This window comes from Heliangelus exortis, chromosome 3, assembly GCF_036169615.1.
Source record: "Heliangelus exortis chromosome 3, bHelExo1.hap1, whole genome shotgun sequence".
NCBI lineage: Eukaryota > Metazoa > Chordata > Aves > Apodiformes > Trochilidae > Heliangelus > Heliangelus exortis.
Window position 1 is genome coordinate 90,715,727 of NC_092424.1, and position 20,089 is coordinate 90,735,815.

A 20,089-nucleotide genomic window follows, 5' to 3' on the forward strand; every position below is an offset into this window, starting at 1 on the left:
GCTCAACATAATGAGGAATTATCTCACTACTTCCTATTGAGAAGCAGGTGTTCAGCCATTCCCAGGAAAACTGAGCTTCATCATGCATAACTGTTACTTGGAAGACAAGCACCATAACTCTTCAGTATCAACCTGCTTCCTTCTTCTTTCTCCAGCTTTTATTACTGAGAAGTGCCATGTGGTGTGGAATATCCCCTATCCCAGCTGCATCCCCTCCAAACTGGCCCACTCACTGGGATCACATTTGAAAGCCACTCTCTGTAATCAGAAATATGAGAAAATTGCAGATTTCCTTCAAAATTTTGCTAATTCTTGTTTTGTCATATAATTCTATGAGCTGAAATTAAACCTGGAAGTCTACTGTGTGAAACAAACCTCTTCTTATCCTGCTATACAAACAGCTGCTTTGGAGGTGAATTGTGTTTTTAATTGCAGAAAGGAATCACTAAGGGTAGCGTGAAATGCTTGATACTGCAAAATACATTCTTGTTGTGAAAAAGAATATTTATTATCTTTCACAAGGTAGCGCCTAGGAAGCACTATGGGTTCTTAAATATAACAAAAATAATGTGTTCTGCTTCACAATACAGCATCAGTATTTTAATTCAAAAGTATTATTGATCCCCTGCCATGACCCAGATGAAACCTACAGATACATTTTTGTTTGAGATGCTGTGGACTCAAAGTGCTTATTATTGCAACTGTAACATGAGGTAGTGCACATTACATTTTTATGTAATTACATCTTGTATTAGTAACAAAGAGAATGATGATGTCAAAAAGCTAGACTTTCTCCAAGTGTTTTACTTTATTGTGGTAGTGTTACCAGTGTGCTGAAATGGGAACCTCTGAATGTCTGTTCCATTCCAGTATTTCCCATGTCAGCCTTTCCTCTAGAGTTACACAAGTGCTTGGTTGAGGTCTTTGCTACTCAAGCCAGAAAGCCACAATCCTTTGTCCTAATTTATGCATGCTACCAAAGAGTATTTTAGATCACAGGACACAACTGAAAATTGCAATGTGACTCTGAAGTTAAAAACAAAGAGAAATGGAAGAAATATATGATGCACATATTTAATTGATGATATCAGATTATTTTGTATTATGGTCCATGTGATTTTTGTTTTTATTTCACATTACCCACTATTTCAATTTATTTTTCATTATTTAATATTGAATTGTCCAAATGTTTTTGTTTTGTTGATAATTTAACAACTGCATTCAGTTGTTGTGGATATGCATTTTAATTAAGCATTATTTAGGCAACATGATATGTACTAAATTGGAAAACATCAAACTGTCATATTAAACACAAGCAAACAACCTTGAATAATCAGACACTTTGTGAGAAAAAATAAACTTTGCTTGGTCTGTTCAGTAATACCTCTGCCTTTACCTCTTTTTACTGTTTGGTTGCCAAATGAGGAAAGTGCACCAGAAGATATCTTCTCCATTTATTTTTGCTCCTAGGTTGGCTAATACTGGTGTCAGAAGAAAAAGAAAAATTCTAGTGATAGATGGGTCTCTCTACTTGAATTTAAACCATTACAATTGCTCTGGAATAATTTAACACCAGGGACATAGCAGTTGAGTAATTTAAAAAATATAATTATATGGCAAATGCCTAAAAAAAAACCCACTCCAAAACAAAGCAAACATTTGCTCTTGGAATGCCCACAGAATATTTTTTGTTCATTAACTTAATAACAGAAGAATAAAACCAGAAAGAACAGAGAAATCTAACTTTTGTATTCATATATTCTACGTACATTTGTGCTTTTAGTAGATAATGTCTAATTTTCACTTTCTGGAAAAAAATTAAATAAAGCAATTGCACATTAGATATTACTATATTAAATCCTATAGTTTATAATAAAATCACTAACAAGCAGGGTAACAACTAATCAGTCTCTCTTTTTTTTGTGACTTCATTGCCTAAATATGCATTTCCCTTGATTACCTGGGCTTCCCAGAAACACTCCAGGTGTACTCTATCTTCTTCCACCTCCTAAATGCTGAACATGCATCAAGCTCTGTTAGCCTGGATGAACACACTGTCTAGTTATCTCTTTATCTACCTGCCTCAAAGCTATTGCCACATAGCTTTTAACAGATAAAAATTTTCTGCAGTATACAATGAGATAATATATTGGTATTTGTGCCTTCTATTTCTACCTTCCCTTTCAGCCCATTTCTAGTTTCCCTGGTGACTTTTTCTCTGAAGTCAGCAACCAGTTTGCTAAGTTATATTCATTACATATGAATATTTCCCTGTCTGCACAGGTAGAAATCACATATAGAGCTGAACGAAGTGACAATGTTATGGATTTAATAATACGAGCAGGTATGGAACTCATCTGAGTAAATGTAGCTACTGCACCTATCTACACCTGAGTAGTTACCCCAGCCTTGTTATTGTCAGCAGGGAGACAAATGCTTAGATTAGAATATGGCTAATTTCATTCTAAAATACATGTTTAAAATAAATTGGAAGAATTGCTCCCTAAGAGAACACAGAAAAGATGCAGGACTTTAACTCCTTTTTCCTGTTTGGAAAGCACTGTCCCCAGAACACGGTGCAGGTGTACTTGTCAGGTGGTTATTTTGTGCTGTTTTGGTTAAACTCTGATAAATGTTCTGTACTTGAGCAGAAATGGATATAGTAGAAAAATTGTCCCAGTATCTCCTATTTCAGTAAATATTTCTTAAAAATGGTTTATGGCTTTTCTTTGTACTAAGTGATGTACAAGGGTTGTCTGCTGGAAGAGCAAGAAAACTGGTCCTCCTGACAATCCCATTTTGCTGGCTCTTGGTAACACAAAGGGAGAGAGGAAATCAGAGGTTGCTGCATATTACATCTTATAATCCTTATAAGAAATCACGTCAGTATTTATTGGCAGAAAAGACTGAGTGGAGATGAGAGGGAGATACTAACTGCATCTATGGAAACATAGTCTGTGTAATAGTAGGCAAAATACTTCCATTCAGGAATTGGGTCCTTTCTCCTCCTATAATGTTGAGTGGGAGGTCAGGTGACTGTGATGAAGAACTTACAGCCTAAAAGATGGAGTCAGACAGGAAACACGTTTGGTTCATCAGCATTTTTGTCATTTATGGAAATGCCTCAAATTGCAAATATAAAATTCATAAATAAAAAATTCATAAATAAATAAAAAGTTCATAAATAAACACTTTCTGCTACAATTCTCTGCTGTCTCTGCTATGCCTCATAACAATTATATGTAGCTATGTACTACTGGCACTTTGGAAACCACCCAAAGGGCTGCAAAGTACCATTCTCACCAGTGAAAAGGTAGTGTCCTTCATAAACATTTTAAATTAACACTCCTTATAGTACATCCCTTTCTTTTATGACTCTGTGTATAGTTGCATAACTGCTGCACGAATCTAGGCCTAGGCTCACAGAATTTCCTTCTTTGTCTATTTAATACTGTCTATTACTATGAGAATGAAATTAAAATGTTCAGTTGTTTTGTTTGTGTTTACATTGTAAACTAGTTGGCAAAAAAACCCTGCCATCTGATTGAATGAGTGAATGAATAGAAAAGAACAGGATCCAACATCTGGCAAAACGTACTTGGACTTTCTTCTTGAGTCTGTTTCAAACACCAGGTGTCTATCACCTGGAGTGTAGTCTTACTTTGGCAAAGTAAATCTATTACTAACTCTCTGAAGAATGCTGTCTCTGAATGATGCTTCTGCTAATGGAACACTGATTTACTGCCACAACTGTAGAGAACCTTTTTTAACATTGTGTTACACTTCCCATCAATTTAGATCAACCAGACCTACCATATGTGAGAAGTTATCTGCATTTTTCTCCAATAAAACTGAAATGATGAAAGCTTTGCTTTCCCTGAGGTATGACCCACTATTGGTAGCCCCATTGTTTTTCCTTTAGCCCTCATCTTCTTTGTCAGGGCTGGAGCATATTATCCCTGCAATGCTTGCCAGAATTCTATGGCTTATTTGTTGTTTGAGACCCACCATATGTGTCTTTGATCCTTGCCTAGTAGGCACCTTGGCTGCTTGCCAGTTTGGCTCTTATGATTATCAGCAGTATGAATAGTTCCCTTGCTTCTGATTCTGTCTTTCTTGCTGTCATCAAATCACTCTTTAAACAACTTTCTTATTTTCTTTTAGATGCTTTACCATGCCTCTCTTGGCCAAAGTTTTGTGTTACACTGCAGGAAATCCAGCAGCTTGGTTTCCACTCCTAATGATCTGATGGCCAATTACCTGTGTAATTGCATGGGGACAGAAACATCTCTCATGGTAATAGCTGAAGTTTCTCTGAATATTACATAAATTTGCTTCTTCTCCCCATCTCTTAGGTATGGTGGCATGACTCTTATGAGAGATTATTCCTTTTATTGAAAACATTCCTTTTAATAAGCATTTTAAAACCTTTGACCAGAATACAGTGTGAGCCAGCGACAATGATAGATTCAGAGGAGTATCAGAAGGTTACATAATTTTATGAGACAGATGGAAAGCCAAAAGTCAGTCATGAGAAATTTCTATTCGCTAGTCTGATGTAGCACTAACATATCTGAGTCCTTCCATGTGTTCTAGTGAAGTGGAGTTGTTCCAAAATGCCAAATACTGTTGAAAAAACATAAGGAATCAAAATAAGGAACAGCACAGGGCATGTAAAGGTCCAGATCATGAGAGGCCTGTATCCTGCTGCAGAAAGATCTACCACAAGTCCTCATTATTCTTTACATGATTTTGCAAAAGCTTAAATCAGTAAATATACTGGTACTACCACTGAAAGTAGGCAAGGTTAAACAGCATATTGTACCAAATTTACCTTCAGATTAACTCACAAAGTGGGGTGGACTAAGTTTTTAGACCCTGCAAGCAAAGAACAGAGAGCAGCATGATTATGGCTGCCTAAAATGCACTCTTCCTGGAGCTACTTTTACATTGTGCTGTCCCATTTGTTTAGAAGTAACAATTTGATCTAGCTCTAAAGCTTTTGACACACAGTGCTTTTTCAAAAGATAAATTATCATTTCTTCCCCCCAGAAGGGGAGTTTCAGATGACTGCATTTTATTTATATGTCTCTTGCTTTTGAAGCATCTGGGTTCATGGAATTAGAAGCACTAGTTGAAAAATTCACTGCTAAATGAAGGGTGAAAAACAAATTTTGATTTCAGGGAGCATGAGAGGTGCAACAGAAAAAGCAATGAGGGGTATTTTGCATGAGAACTCAGATTATTGGGATTTACTTTATAATCTATGTCTGATATATACTGGCTGCCCAACAACTCTACGATTTCAGTTAAAGATGCTCCTTTTCAGCATATCCAGTGGCACACTGTTTTCAAGAAGTTTGTGTCAAATTGTGCACTGTAAAAATGTATAGAAAAGTGCAAAACAAAATTATGTACCTCAGTAAAGTGCTTTTCTCTTCATGTGTACCATATCATAGATAAACTGCCTCCCGTTGGGAGAAAAAAACAGAAAGGCTTGCTATTATGGATAGTCTTTCCTCAATTTATCCCTACCTGAACAGGTAACAAGACTAAAATAAGTATTCAGAGTCAGAACTTAATGGAAATTTAGTGGATTTTGCAACTGTGAAAATATAAGAAGTTTGAATACACAAATATTTTACTGGAAGAAGGCAGAATACATCCTGCCTCAGACTGTAGACAGTAGAGAAACCCCTGGCAATTTTCTGTGGCCAAATTTAAAATTGCAGAGATGCCCACTAGCAGTATTTTAAAATAAATTGTAAATATTTTTTTTCTGAAGCTATTACCCTTGAAAAAGAAAAAAAAAAAAATCACAGCAAATGAATAAGCACGCAGATTTGGTTTACAATGGCACTCAGAAACAGGAAGGCTTTGGATGCAAAAAACAGTTTGTAATGTAAAACAGCAAAAAGGTGATTTGAGAGCATCGTGTCTATCAGTAAGTGACCGAAACAGGGAGATGGGTGCAAATCTGGTAACCTTTTGCAGAAAATGACAGGGGAAGGTCGTGAATTCAACAAGAAATCCCCATTACCCCGGAAAATGAACCATCCACAATTTCCAATGCATACGGTATTTCACTTGAGGGTGTAAAGCTGGCTGACACAATGAAAGCCGAAGGAGATGACAAAATATAACCTGATGCTTCTGAGAGCGCTGTTAAAACGCCCAAAGTACTCAATTTGCTACTTTCAAAGTTTCTGCTACCCGAATGAACGGCGTAAATGCAAGCGTGCGAGTAGTCTCTGCCACCTGAACGGCGGAGTGACCACGGCGGGTTTTATTCCGCATCTTTTGTGCAGCCCCAGGATCCCACACAGGGCAAGCGGGCTTGGTCTCGCAGCAGCCCCGTCCCTTCTCCTCGCTCCTCTCTCTCAAGCTTTCAAAGCTTTGAAACGAGTGACCCCAATTTCCCAAGGCCGTGCGGGCTCAGGGGCGGGACGGCTGCCGTCCCTATGCTTGAGCCTCCCCCGGGCTCTGGGCCCGCTGGGTCCCGGAGCCTCCTCGGGGTCTTCTCCTCCCTCTCCTCCCGCAGTGGCAGACTGAGGCGGTGCCGGCCGAGCCCGCACCAAACGCGAGCAGCCAGCGCTCAGCACAAGCGTCCGGGAAGGTGAAAAGGAGGCGGCGAGGAGAGGCTGCGGCCCCGCGACGCTCTCCGTGCGGGCCGCTCCCCGCCGCCTCCGAGCTCCCCCGCGTCCGGTGGCGGCGGCCGGCGGGCAGAGGCGGCGGTTGCCGCAGCAGCTCTGGGAGGGGGCGCGGCGGGGGTGCCGCCGTCCGCCAATCACAGGCGCTGCTCGGGGCCGGGCTGCAGCCAGAGGCGGCTGCGGGGGCTGCGGCGGGCGCGGGGCTGGCGGGGCCCCTCCTGGCCGGGAGGTTGCGCCAGGCCTGCGGCTGGCTGCCGGGCGCCCGACGGAGCTCCCCGGCGCCGCGCCATGGGCACGGTGCCGTCAGCACTGAAGCACTGCCTCAGCTACCAGCACCTCCTCAAGGAGCAGCTGTGGATCGGGGAGCCGGCCGCGCCGCCGCCTGCGGCTCCGCACGCCGGGCAGGTATCGCCGGGCGGGGGTGAAGGGATGCGATGGTGTCGGCCCTGCCCAGGAGCGGCCGCCGCCAGAGGGAGGTCGGGGCCCGCCGGGCTCCGAGGGCCTCCGCCCCCTCGCCGCCGCCCCTTCGCCGCTGCCTCGCCCCCTGACGCACGTACTCTGCGTCCCTGATGCTTGCTCTGCCGTTTCGCCCCATTCCCTGCCAGAGCTGGGAGTCTTCGCGCCGGCCACTGCCAGGTGCAAGGGTTTGCGTGGAGGCGTGGCTGCTTCTCTTACCCCCAGGTGCCGCTGGGCCTTTCCCGGACACTATTTCAGCGGATGGGTGGTGTGCTGCCGAGTAGTGCACACTGAGGTGGGCAGCTCCAGTGGCGCTGGGGGCTGGGAGGAGGCAGCGTTAAAGAAATCCACTTATCTGAGTTGCCCACTGAGTTTCACACAGTATATCCACTGTGTGAAAAGTAAAGTTGTAGGATGACAGATATTTTGGCAAGGCCGCGGTGTCACCCTTGCTCCCCCGAGTTTGTATTTCTCGAAGTGGAGTGTGGTGGGCCCATCGGGTAGAGAGTGGCAGCAGCTGCAAGGGTGCAGTGACAGAGTCAGCTCCTCTGGAGCAGCTGTATTTTCCCTGTGGCTTGGGGTGAGCAGAGGATTGAGGGGGTTGTCATGGAGGGATGAGTGAAAATGTTTGCTTGCTCTCCTGTCTTTCACCAAGATTTGTGGAGGGTAGCTGGAGAAAAGTGAGAGGAAGAGGAAGTTAGATCAGGAGGGATGTGGGGCCAGGTGGCCAGCCAAATGATGTCCGTAGGCCACGACTCTCAACCATGTCTTTGGAAGAAAAGAATTGAAGGAAAGGGAAAGCTGCCATTTGCTTTAAGGGAGAAGCTGCGTCAGTGTGGAAGGACATTTAAGGAAAATGTAATATGAAGTACTCAATTTCGAGCGTGGCATTGCCTTTGTGATAACAAGACAATTGTTGGAGCATATTGTGTCTGAACTGTCATTCATTCTGAGTCTGACTCCAGTAATCAGTGCTTCAAACATAAAAATAAACATTTAGAACAAAATTAGCTTTAAAATCCTGTCTTTAAAAAAAAAAAAAGCAGTTTTTTGTTCTTTGCTTCTCCTTTTTCCTACACCTTTCAGATATACTGGGGGTACTTCTTCAATTTTTCAGTAGCAATGTAATTTCAGAGGTCAGGAAATAATGAAAAATACAATATTCTGAGTGCCATGAAAGCTGGCAGCATTGTAATTTTGCTTCAGAGGATCTGGGCATAATACCTGAAAAGCTACATAAATGAAGTACTCAAAACAATGCTGTTGTGAACACAGAGCTTTGTATAGCTGAACTCCATGTAGCTTCCACCTGTCGAAATTCCCTGAGAATAGTGTCTACCCAGTATTGAGTTTTAGGGAAAAAAACCAAACAGAATTCCTTCTGTTATTTCTGTAAAAGTGGAAAAACGTTTCATTACTCCTGTTTTATTTAGCCAATAATACTGTAGTATTTTTACAACTGTATTTGACTTCAAAACATTGACTTGCTTGAGGAGCAAAGATATTTGAAAAGGTGAAAATAGAAGCTAATTGGGCCAATGGCTAGGTAGAAAGTAGAGAATTTTCTACTATTTGTTAGTAGAATTTGCTAATGTCTATTTCACTTTTATTTAGACTTCTTGCGATAGGTAAAAAATACCTAGTCTAGTAAAAATGAGTCTAGTAAAAAAATAGTCAGCACTGTTGATGGTTGTCCTCTGGCTTAGCAGGAACCCTCTGGCTGGGAAGAAAGGTGGTCTGAGAGCAACTGACATTGGTCTCATCCTACAGACAGTGCTTTTTTCACACAGGTTTCAATGGAATTTTAATGCATTAGAAATACGCACACCACAGGGAAGATCTGAATTGCTAAAGAAGTGGTGTAAAACATTGAGATTAATTTCTAGGGTACAGAATGACTAGGTACTTTGAGAGTAGTAGACTAATAACCCAAACTAGAAATTGTGACATTATCACTTAGAAGCAATTGAAAAAGAGAAGAACCTTGAAATACTCACAAATCATAGGAGAACAATGAGCTACTGATACAATAATACAGCTGTTAAAAAAAATCAAATTAAGTCCTTGTATATGTCAGATCAAGTATTTCTGGTCAAACAGGGAAATGTTAGTGCCATTGCAAAAGGCTAAGGCTCGTTCAGATTTGGTTAGTCATGTTCAAGGAATTGAATTCCAGCTGGGACAAGGTAGGTCTTGCACCACTGGAATGATCAGGAAAATGGTGATGAAACACAACGTGACATTGGTTCTTTGACACCTAGTGTTAAGACAAGGAGAACAGGGAGTCAGGGAGGGAAGAAGAGAAAATTGATGTTTAAAATAAAGGAATATGTTGCACAAACAAATGCTTATAACCTGTCTTCATATTAAATATGGAGTAGAAGTCAAAAGGCTAAGAATCAACTGGTGACATTCTTCAACAACTTAAATCAAAATAATAAGGGTCAATAACCTGTCTGATTTATGTTTAGAAAATGGATTACATGATATGGTCTCCATAGTAGTGAAAATTATTGGATCCTTAAGAACTTTTAAATTTTATATAATAAGGAAGAAAGGACTAGGTACTTAAATGATGTCAAATAGAGACAATTCCAAATCCAGTTTTTCATTACATTCCACGGCTTACAATAGTTTGGAAGAAATAGAATTAGCTAAGATCAGAATGTGAATATTAATCTTTTGACACCTTAAATCAATGCATCCTACTCTGCTGTACAAGAGGTTAGTGGCTTGGTTAAACATAGCTCTGTGATAAACATCTTTCTCTTAGACCATTGTGGTTTAATGTGCCATTAGCTACTTGTAGTAAGAGGTGTGGTGTATTTAGAGTACATTAAGTGTTACACAGTTTTGTGAGGACTGCCTAAATCTACCACAAGGAAAGCAAAAATAAGCCAAAAATAAAACCCCAGTCTCTTGCTCTGATGGATGTAACTGTGATTCTAAGAGGCATAGATCTATCTAAAAAAATGCTAATGTGTGGTATGTTATCCTGTAGGATTTCAGACACAGATTTAGGCTGTCATGTGGGATACAGTACACAGAATTATTAACAGTTGTTCTGAATGTTGTCATTGGAAAGAGCAGTGTACATGATGGTCTCTTTTGGAGGCAACACTGCGGAGTTGTCTCCAGTGTAACTCCAGTTTCCAACTGGAGAGGAACACAAATTCTACATGATAAATATGTATAATAACGAGCAAAATATTGGATCCTCTAGTTTAGGCAGATAACTTATGTTTCAGTGCCTGGGTTGCAATGGTTTATATACTACATGTCTAAATATCCAAACCTAAACCACACAGTTTGAGATTCCCTTATCCCCTCACTGCACGACACTCTTGGATCACCAGCTGGACACAACTGTCTTCATTTTGCAGACTTTATTTGCTGTATTTTTCAATGTACACATTTTAAACATATGCTAGAAACCTCTCAGATTTAAGGAAACTCAAGGAAAAAAGTGAAAACCACAGTCCATATGACAACTATGTGTATTTGTCTTAACCAACTCATGTATTTGATGGTTGATTTTTGTTTCAAATTACATCATAAAAGATGAGGCATATGGTATTATGATACCTTAGAGGATAAGGCATGTCTGTTTTATTTGAATCTTTTAGCTACACCTCAGAGCAAGTGATTTGAGACAGACTATATTTTATATTCTTTTTATCTTCACATAATTATATATTCCAGGAACAAATTCACACTTGCAGGCTTTCTTTAAATAACTGTTTGGATTATTTTAATTTTCTATTTAATTTATTTAGTTTAGAAGTAATATAAAAATTTGCTGTCAACAATATTGTAGTTGTATTTTTATCATGATAACTACAATATGCAAGAAATATATAATCATTTACTTTTTTTTTCTGTTTGCTGAATAAAGTGCAAATAAATAAAGCGCATAGAGAAAAAAGAAGCTAGATGTCCTGAACTCTATATGCAGAATTCCTGTTTCTTGACTTTTTGAAGGGATGACAGTATTTAAAGAGACTTAATGAAATCCATATAGATCAAGCACATTAATTGGATGGGACAAAGATCTTGTATCCTTGGGTTTCTTTTCTCTCCTTACCCACCATTCTTCTGTGTTTTCATCCTGAACTCCCAAGGTATATAGAATTTATATTGTCTTTAAAGTAATTTAAGATACATAAATTCATGATTTAAAAGCCCATATTTCTCTGTGTGGGGAAGTCTTGTCAATATATAATTGAGTAGATGGATCTTTTTCTTGATGAATGCATCACAAGAATGGGACTTTTTTTGTTTTGCTGTAGATTCCTGAGCAACATTTGTGGGTTGTTTTTTTTTTTAATGTTTGCAAGATGTAAAGCATGCAACATTATAAATATTAATATAAAAAATAAAGTAGAATAAATTATAAATTATAAATTAATTATAATTTATAAATAGCATTTAGCACATGCTGGCACTGGAGGTAGTAAATAAAACACAGAACTACAATCCCACTGAATTTAACTTGAGAAGAGAGAGTTCAGTGCTCGTCTCTTTCCAAAATTTTATTTAATCAAGAGGAGGTTCCATTTTATGCGATCCAGTCAGTAAACTCATGCCATTTTTTTTCAGCCAGGTATTCTTTATGTTCAAGAGCATTGCTGTATAAAATGTAGAATAGAGCAAGTCCCAAAAGGCTAAGTCACTGCTTTGCTAAAGGTGCCAAATAGGATGTTAGCAGTTAAGAGTCTGTTAAGAGTCTGAAGTTTGACCTAAAGTTGCTGGAGTCACCAGAGTCACTGACTTGTAGTACTCCATGCCACTGGACTGGAAACAGTAGAAGGGTAACAGGACCTTTTTAGTTGATACAGATTTATCCTACATTGGGATTATTATGTGGGGTTAGAACTTTCATAGAATCATAGAATGGTTTGGGTTAGAAGGGACCTTAAAGATCATCAGCTTCCAGCCCCCCTGCATGGGCAGCAACACCTCCCACTAGACCTGATTGCTCAGGGCCCCATCCAGCCTGGTCTTGAACACTTCCAGGGAGGGGGCAGCCACAGCTTCCTTGGACAACCTGTTCCAGTGTCTTACCACCCTCAAATTAAAGAATTTCTTACTAATGCCTAACCTAATATGCCTAACTTTATAGTACAGCTGGAAATGTTGTAAAGGATTTCACAGATCTTGCTTTGCAAATTTGGGAATTAAAAAAAACACACAGGAAATTTCTACTCAGCCCCAACATCTGTTTTTTGCTGAGATCCTGTTTTTGACTTGTCCCACCTCCACCTCCTTCAAAGCCTACATATGGGCACAGTGATGTTCATTTCCTCTCTTGCCAGCTCAAGGAAAAAGATTAATTTCAGACACCCCATATATCAAATCATCATTTTAAAATTCATACATCTTGAGATCATTCCTCTTAATTAACTTTCTCATTGGCTTAGATGAGAGTGAAGATAAATGACTTGTCTAAGATCAACTAGATCCGAATTTAATTCCTATTGAAATAAATGGGAATGTTATCTTTATATCAGGTTTTAAGAAGGATTTTATTTACAGTTTGTGGATCTTGTAGTTTCTAGTTAGGGTAAAGAAATCTCACAAGTGCCTTGTAAGACTACAGGAATTTTGTATCTTTGAAGTGTCTGATAAGGTGACTAATAAATAGTACTAACAGTTGCCTGCAAAGTGGCTTGGATCACAAGTTATTTTTTTTTCATTTAGACTTGGCTTAAAGGTGGAACGCTGGTACCTAGAATGAAGTAAGACTTATTTTCTCTCAGTTTTAATGATAGGAATTTTTTGGTGTTTCAGAGGAGGAAGTTATCTCCAGTTCTTGCCTCATCTCTGTTGAAAGATTAACTTGTTTATGAAAGTGTGTGTTCAAATTTCAGTTTCTATGTGAATATTATGCATTGAGAAAGTGGTGCAGTGTAGGCACAGTCTGGAGATAAAGTTAAAATGAGTTCCTGTCACCCTCTGCTCTTTCACAACATAAATATTTGAGGCGTTTAACAATGGTGATGATTTTCTGAAATTTTAGGAATTGAAGATTATTGAAATCCTTTGATGTGTTAAATGTGGAAGGAGTTCTGTTTAAAGAAGCTGTGTGGGACTTCAGAAAAGTAGTTATTTAGTACTTAAGGCTGCATGTGCTTCTATTGTTTAGCTCTATCATTCATTTAACAGAGGTGAAATATTTTCTTTAACATTCTTCTTTTCCCCCAAATGTATATTTAAAATCATAAATGAAGTATGAAAGAAATGTGTATTAAAGAAGGCATGTGGTATTGGGAACTTACTGGGGAATGTGTACCACCTTACAGTGTGTGCCAGTGCACATGGTAATACATATGTGGACCTTAACACACAGTGTAACAAAATACTACAAGCTCAGTAAGGCTCATCTATTAATGAATTTCAGAAAACAGTGGAACAGAAAAATTTAAAGAATGAGAATAAAAAGCTATCAGGCACAAATCTATAGGGAAAGGTTCTCTCTGGCTGTCTAATCCTGCCATTTTCTGTCACATAGAGAAACTCAGCAGGATATTGGAACTCTGAAAAGGTTGCTTTATTGGCTGATCTGGAATTTCTGAGATAAGAGCATGTAATATGAGGCCTGTAGCTCCATGATCAAAATCAAGCTGTCATACAGTGCTAAGTACCAGGAAAGCTAATTCAGCATTCTTGCTTTCCAGCAAAAGGGAAATATTTTATTACCACTATATTAATGTAAAGTCCTTTTGGGGCAGAAATGTCAAAATGTGGTGCATGCTTTACGTAGTGCAGTGGAGATTAAACTTTTTCTATTTTGTAGTATGTTGATTTTACATAAGTTTTCACAAATAGTTTATTAAATATGAGGTTATGAATCAGATACAGCCTTTTCTTTCACCTGAATATCTGGTCTTCTGATCTTGCACTCAGAAGGAATCAGAAAACTGATAAATGCATGATTTACATTTCAGGAATAGTTTTATAAGGTTTCTTTTTTAGTCGTAAAGTGTTAGTGTTGGAAGTAATCAGCTCATGACTTTTCAGACTATTACTGGGTTATACAGAATAATGGACAGTGAAGATTTTGATAGTAGTTTGTGACCAAAGTTCTAATATTGCAAAAGATGATGCAGTTAATAAGTAGATTATAGTTACTGTCATAACATTGTTATAGCTGATACTTTTAAAAATAGTTCCCTTGTTAAATGGGGATTTATTTTGTGGTTTGGTGTGAATGAGTGAACGTTTCTCCATTATATTACATTTAAATTTGTTATTTGGATTAAATATACTTATGAGAGCGATTCTCAACAGCTCTTACGACAAAAAAGCCCAGATTTATTACATGTAAAGACTGCTAAAAGGTGCATTGGTAAAAAACTCTGCTGGGTAGACATTTCTTCTTTGTTTGACTTTTTTTTGTCCACAGATGTTAGCTGTTTTGTATGGAAATAAAGGTGTTAGTTTATGAGTTTCTTGGATAAAAAAAAACTTAAAGGCTTTGAATGCATGAGATGTGTGGACTGAAGCATTAGAGGACACTGGTGGAATGTTAGATGAAACCCATAGGGAAATAATTCCACAGCAGCATCTGGAAAGGTACTGTATGTGGCTTTAGGGTCTACTTTTAATGCAAGTAGTTAAGATGAGATTAAATATAGGTGTTAGTATGTGAGAAATGGGGGAGCAATGTAAGTGATGAAGGTATATCATGTGGAACACTGGGATTAGGGAAAAGATTTAACAGAATCCACAGCTGATCACAGCTGAATTTTTAAAAGCCTGGGAACATAATTTGAAATGAACTATATATTGGCTTCATATAAAGCAAAACAGCTTACACAAAGAATTTGTTGGGGAAAGAAGAGAGGGTGGACAAGTTCCTTGGGCCTGATGTGTCTCACTCCTTGGCCCTGAGTGGTATGAAGATGATGGAAAGTTAAGGTACTACACCACCTGGCTCTTGGCTATGCAGAGGGAAGTCAGCTGGTGATTCAGGATTGTGTTTTGTCTCCCTGCCTAGGACTTGATTCAGTTGGTTAAGCACACTTGTCTGGTACCATGTGAGATGCCCTAAGTTAGCTGAGATTGCTTGTAGGGTTGGCAGGTACTAACCAGAGTATAAGAGAGACCTGTACCTTCTGGCTCAGTAGTGAGTATTTAAGTGGGATGCATCTCAAATGCAGTAGTTGGCTGTAATTATCCATCTGGCTTGTGCCCTTATTGTTCAGATAAGTTGTTTCATAATGCTTGGGGCAGTTGCTGAAGTATAGTACTGAGAAATGGCTCAGTTCAGCTGGTCGTGCTTCATTGCTGATGCTGTTTAAGCTTTGCTTCCAGGTGCCAAAAAAGGCACAGGTCCTTCATCCCTCATGCTGTATTAAGGGAACCTTAAAACATTATATATGAATATGTAAATTGACTTTATATATTTAGGTATATATACCTAGCACACCTGTAGGCATTCATGTGTAGTTACACATTGTAGTTAGTTAAGTTCAAATGTCTTAAAGTCCACTGGCATTCTGACATGAACATTTCAGGACATTTTGAGCTTAGTGAATAATATGGCTGGTTTGTCACTTAATTCCTAAGTATATTCTCTATCACCAGAGTTTAGAACAATTCTTTGGTTAAGATTATGTGTCGCAGCAAAATGAAAGTACAGTTTGTGATAATACTTTTAGATTTTATTTATTTATTTGTTTCATGCTTAGCTTAAACTGACCCACTGGTTTTATTAGCAGTTTTACAACAGCAGAAATTTCTTCCTCATCTGTTATACAATTTATTATCTGATATATGGACACTGAGAAAAAATCTTCCTAAATTTGTGAAATTTAGTAGTGGAAGCAATAAAAATTTAGGAAGTCTCATAATTCTTTTTGCCATGGCAACCTTTAGTCATCTCAAATAGTCTGAAACTAAATGATCCCACTTTGTTTTTGTCTTTCTTGTAATTTCAACAGTGTCAGTCCACTTTCTTCTTCCTCCACTCCACAATTTTCAGTTTTGCATGATTAGAATATGCTAAATCTAATATAGTAAACTGGAAATGGCATCTATTAATCAGAAGCTGTGACATATCATTATGATATAAGGACTTTTTAATAAGCTCATGAAAGTGATAATTAAAAATAAGGCATTATGTTTTTTTTTAAAATTTTATAAAAGGAGAATTTTTAACAACTCTAGTTATTAGCAGTTAAATGGGCAGAAAACTATGTTCTTTAAATATGCTCACATTTGACTGTTTCCATTGTGAAAATGTAGCATTTTTATATTATCAAGAATGTTGTAGCATTCAAGATACCATGATTTCTTCCCTACTATGGGAAAATTATTAAGGTAACACTGCAGATTTTATTGTTCTAAAGAGCTTTATGAATTTGAAATTCTCATGAAGGATGAGTTGCCAAAGTGGCTAAATAAATATTAAACTACTGTCATTTTTATCAGTGATTTTTGGGAAGAGAACTATGGAAAACATAGTTGTGGGCCAGCTGTACTTGAATTAAAGATTTTCTTGATCTTTTAGGCACTGCCTTTGACACAAGAAGGTGATTTTGATGACAATAATAATTGAGAATAGTTGATTTCTATCCAGCTTTTTACTTGAGTTCTTAAAGATATATGCATAACACACTTTTATTGACAATAATGTATTTAAAGAGACTTATCTGATAGAGTAGATGGGCTGGCTATATTAACTTTTCTCCCCATTGATATCCCAGAGCATTGTAAAGGGCAAATTACTTTCACATGTTGGTCTTTTAAGGGTGATCATGTCTCTGCTTTTTCAGTGTGTGTGGAAAAACACCACTGTTTCTCTCTTCTAAAATTCTGTCTTCAGTCTTGCCTGTAAAACACCATACACACCATAATACTATTACCATAAATAATTGTAAAGGAAAGTGTGGGAGGTTTTGGCTGGAGTGTCATCAGTATTCTGTTGATCTCAGTTCTCTGTATGCTTCTCATCCAGCCCAGATGGCAAAGTATAATTGCTTTTCCAGGCTTTAACCAAGATGGGAATCTGGATGACAGTGAGTTGGCTGCAAATTAACCTGGTTAGTGGAGAAATGCTGCTTATTAGCCAAGGGAAGCATTTAGGGAAATAAGAAAAGGTAATGTATGCACCATGTCCTGAAAATACATTTTTAATTTTTGCTAAAGTGACTGTATTGGTCTCTTATTAACAAGAGGTCTCTAGTACCATTTATTATTAATGATTCCATTGTTCCATTGTAACACAAGTCTAACTGTGGCTGTCTATGCCTCTGCTACCACCTGACTCTAGTAATACATCCTCTTCATAATTATTTTGCAATTTATCAAAAATTATCTGGGACTACAGCATATGTCTGCTTTTTTGTTGCATGAAGTAATTAGCTGCAATTCACACTTTTATTCAAATCCCTGTGATTCCATGTGCTCTTCATTTACTGAAAATAGCAACATGTTTTTTAGAAGACAGTAAGTCAAATCATCAGTGATAATTCAGAAAGTTCAGACTTATCCAGGAGACAGTTATTTGACAGATTTGGTCTGTTTTTTTCTTCTGTCAGACAGGAAGTAGTTTTATGTAAAAAACTAACATTAATATTGAAGGAGGGTTTTCTTTGTTTTCTAAGATCATTAACAGTCTTTGGACTTGGTTTTATCCTTCTGAGTGTTTGTCCTGTAATACTACAATTTTTTTTGTCAGAGTATCCAACATCATGGAAGAGAATTGGACATGGTTTGCAATCACTCTTAGAGCTGTCTGTGAGGCATAAATTTCCCAGTTTCTGAGATTTCCTTTTTGCAGGGCTATCAGAACAGCAGTTTCGATAGCTTGCATCTGCCTGTGGAATTTTGTGATCCACTGGAGTTCGTATTCAGCAAATTTTAAGGCATGACCACCAGAGTTGTTTGTGCTACTCTACTGGCAGGTGACAAGTTGTCCTTGGCAGTACTGTTAGAATGTAGCATGGACTGGCATGATTTTGATAATCACAAATTAAAATGAGTAACTTCATGCAGTTCATGAAGTTTTCACATTTCTTACCTCTGCTTACTAAAGTTAAAGGCCTTCAGGGGACTGTAAATATCTTCACATCATAATTTTTGGACACATTTTCCAATATACTTCTACTGGCTTTTTTTAAAAATGGAATATCAAAATATTTGAGCAATATGTTTAAAACTCAAGAAAAATATGTAAATTAATGATAAATCTAGAATGTTCATATTTATGTCTATACTTTCCTATAATATTAATTCCTAATATTTGAAATAATACTAGTAATTGCATTGTATGTAATAATATTATGTATGTTTCTTCATGAATATTTATATTTTGAGTGGATGATCTTTAAATAGATTTTGCTCTTTTCCACTATGTAAAGTGAAAAATGCAACTTTTCTTCATTTTCTATCCAGCACAGCAATTACTGTGTACCTGCGATATAACCACTGGTTGTGTTCTGTCATTTCACTGTATCTGTGCTTTGCACAGTTTTGGGGGTTGAAAGCAACATATGAAAAGTTACAAAACAAGGATATAATCAGAACTGAAGGCAAAGAATAAAGGCTAGAAATCCATAATTTGTGGTTTTATGCATTGCTACTGGGAGAAACACCTAGCCACTGTATTAGTTCATTGTCGCTTTTCATTCTTGGAAGAAATAGTTATATTTTTGTGTTGTCTTCAAGTAATGGAGACATCAAGAAGAAAATCTAGTTTATGAAGAAACCAAGAAGACTATAAAATACAGGAGAATAGTTTTGCATGGTCAGTATGGTAAACCATGTAATTTGTTTGACTAAGAGTAGTAGTCTCAGAACATATGCAAAACCCACAACAGGATTTAAAAAAAAAAAAAAAAAAAAAAAAAAAAAAAAAAAAAAAGAGAGAGAGAGAGAACTCTTGAAGCTTGTTTATTACTTCTGAGCTCAGCAGTTGTTCATGGAATGGAGGAGTGAGAAATAGTCTAAGAATGCACATCACATTAGTCTTTGATGTGCTATGAAAAAAAGTACAGCAAAAAGCAACTGCCATCCTCTCGTGTATTTAAAGATAAGTAAATTATTAGAGCTTATTCTAGTGCTTTTAAAATAAAAATGAAAGTAGACACCTCCAAACAGTATTCAAATATATGACTACCATTTCAATTAAAGAAAGTGTCAAGAGGCAGGGTTTCTGTTTGTGTGTTTTCATAGTTCAAGGCAAGTTCACCTGAATTGGTTATATGAGGGAAGTTGTGTGTTGGAGGCAGCTGCAGGTTTTGTTTGTGTCTCCACTGTCAGCAAAAGGGTAAACTGCAAATCATAGAAAACAATATTCAGCAGGTGTCTCGCATGAAGTATGTGAGATTTGAACTCTTCTGATCTAGTATAAAGAAAAGTAGCCTGAGAAGTGAGGAATTCCTTCTCTTATTCCCTCAGTTAGACTCCTGCAGACAGAAATTATATTGATTTATTAACTCTGTAACTCTTGGAAAGTGTGCTATTTTGTGTTTAGCCTGAAAGAAATGTCCTTTTACATAGAAGGTAGTTGCTTATTTTGTTTGTTATGTCATGTTACATTTTGCTAAGACCTGGGTGATACTGTTCTGTGAAATCAGTTGTACACTTGGTACACCTGCACTAAGTCATTTAGCACAACTCTATACCATGCCTCAGCTTTCTCACTTATGAGTGGAGTGGTACTTGCATATTTTTTACTGTCAGATTTTGGGGTATTTTTTTGTGTCAAACCCTTGTTTATTGCTTGACAAAAACATTATCCTTTGGGATTACTCTCATAGCATCTAACATCTGTAGCCTCCACTGGATGAGAGGATCGGAGATCCAGCAGAATCAGAGAAAGTTGGTGTACAGAGCACTAGCATTCAGACTTAGTTGCTGCTGCTGTGATCTGAAGTATGTATTATTACTGGTCTCCATCAGCAAAGCTTCTGCTTACACTGCCATTATCAACTACTGCACTTTCTTTGTAGGTAAATCTGGTAGAAATGGGCAAA

The 20,089-nt window shown here is 37.9% G+C and overlaps 1 protein-coding gene across 3 annotated transcripts in view; it reads left to right on the top strand.

Moving 5' to 3' along the window:
• The first annotated feature begins 6,764 nt into the window (after nucleotides 1-6,764).
• The window catches only part of HMGCLL1 (3-hydroxy-3-methylglutaryl-CoA lyase like 1), a 76,638-nt gene continuing 63,313 nt past the window's right edge, over nucleotides 6,765-20,089 (top strand). The window contains exon 1 of one of the 3 annotated variants that reach the window (XM_071741697.1): nucleotides 6,765-7,055. In XM_071741697.1, the coding sequence (XP_071597798.1) occupies nucleotides 6,939-7,055 (117 nt within the window). In that variant the 5' untranslated portion in view covers nucleotides 6,765-6,938. The remainder of the gene's footprint in view (nucleotides 7,056-20,089) is intronic. The other 2 variants (XM_071741696.1, XM_071741698.1) reach the window with 2 other exon arrangements.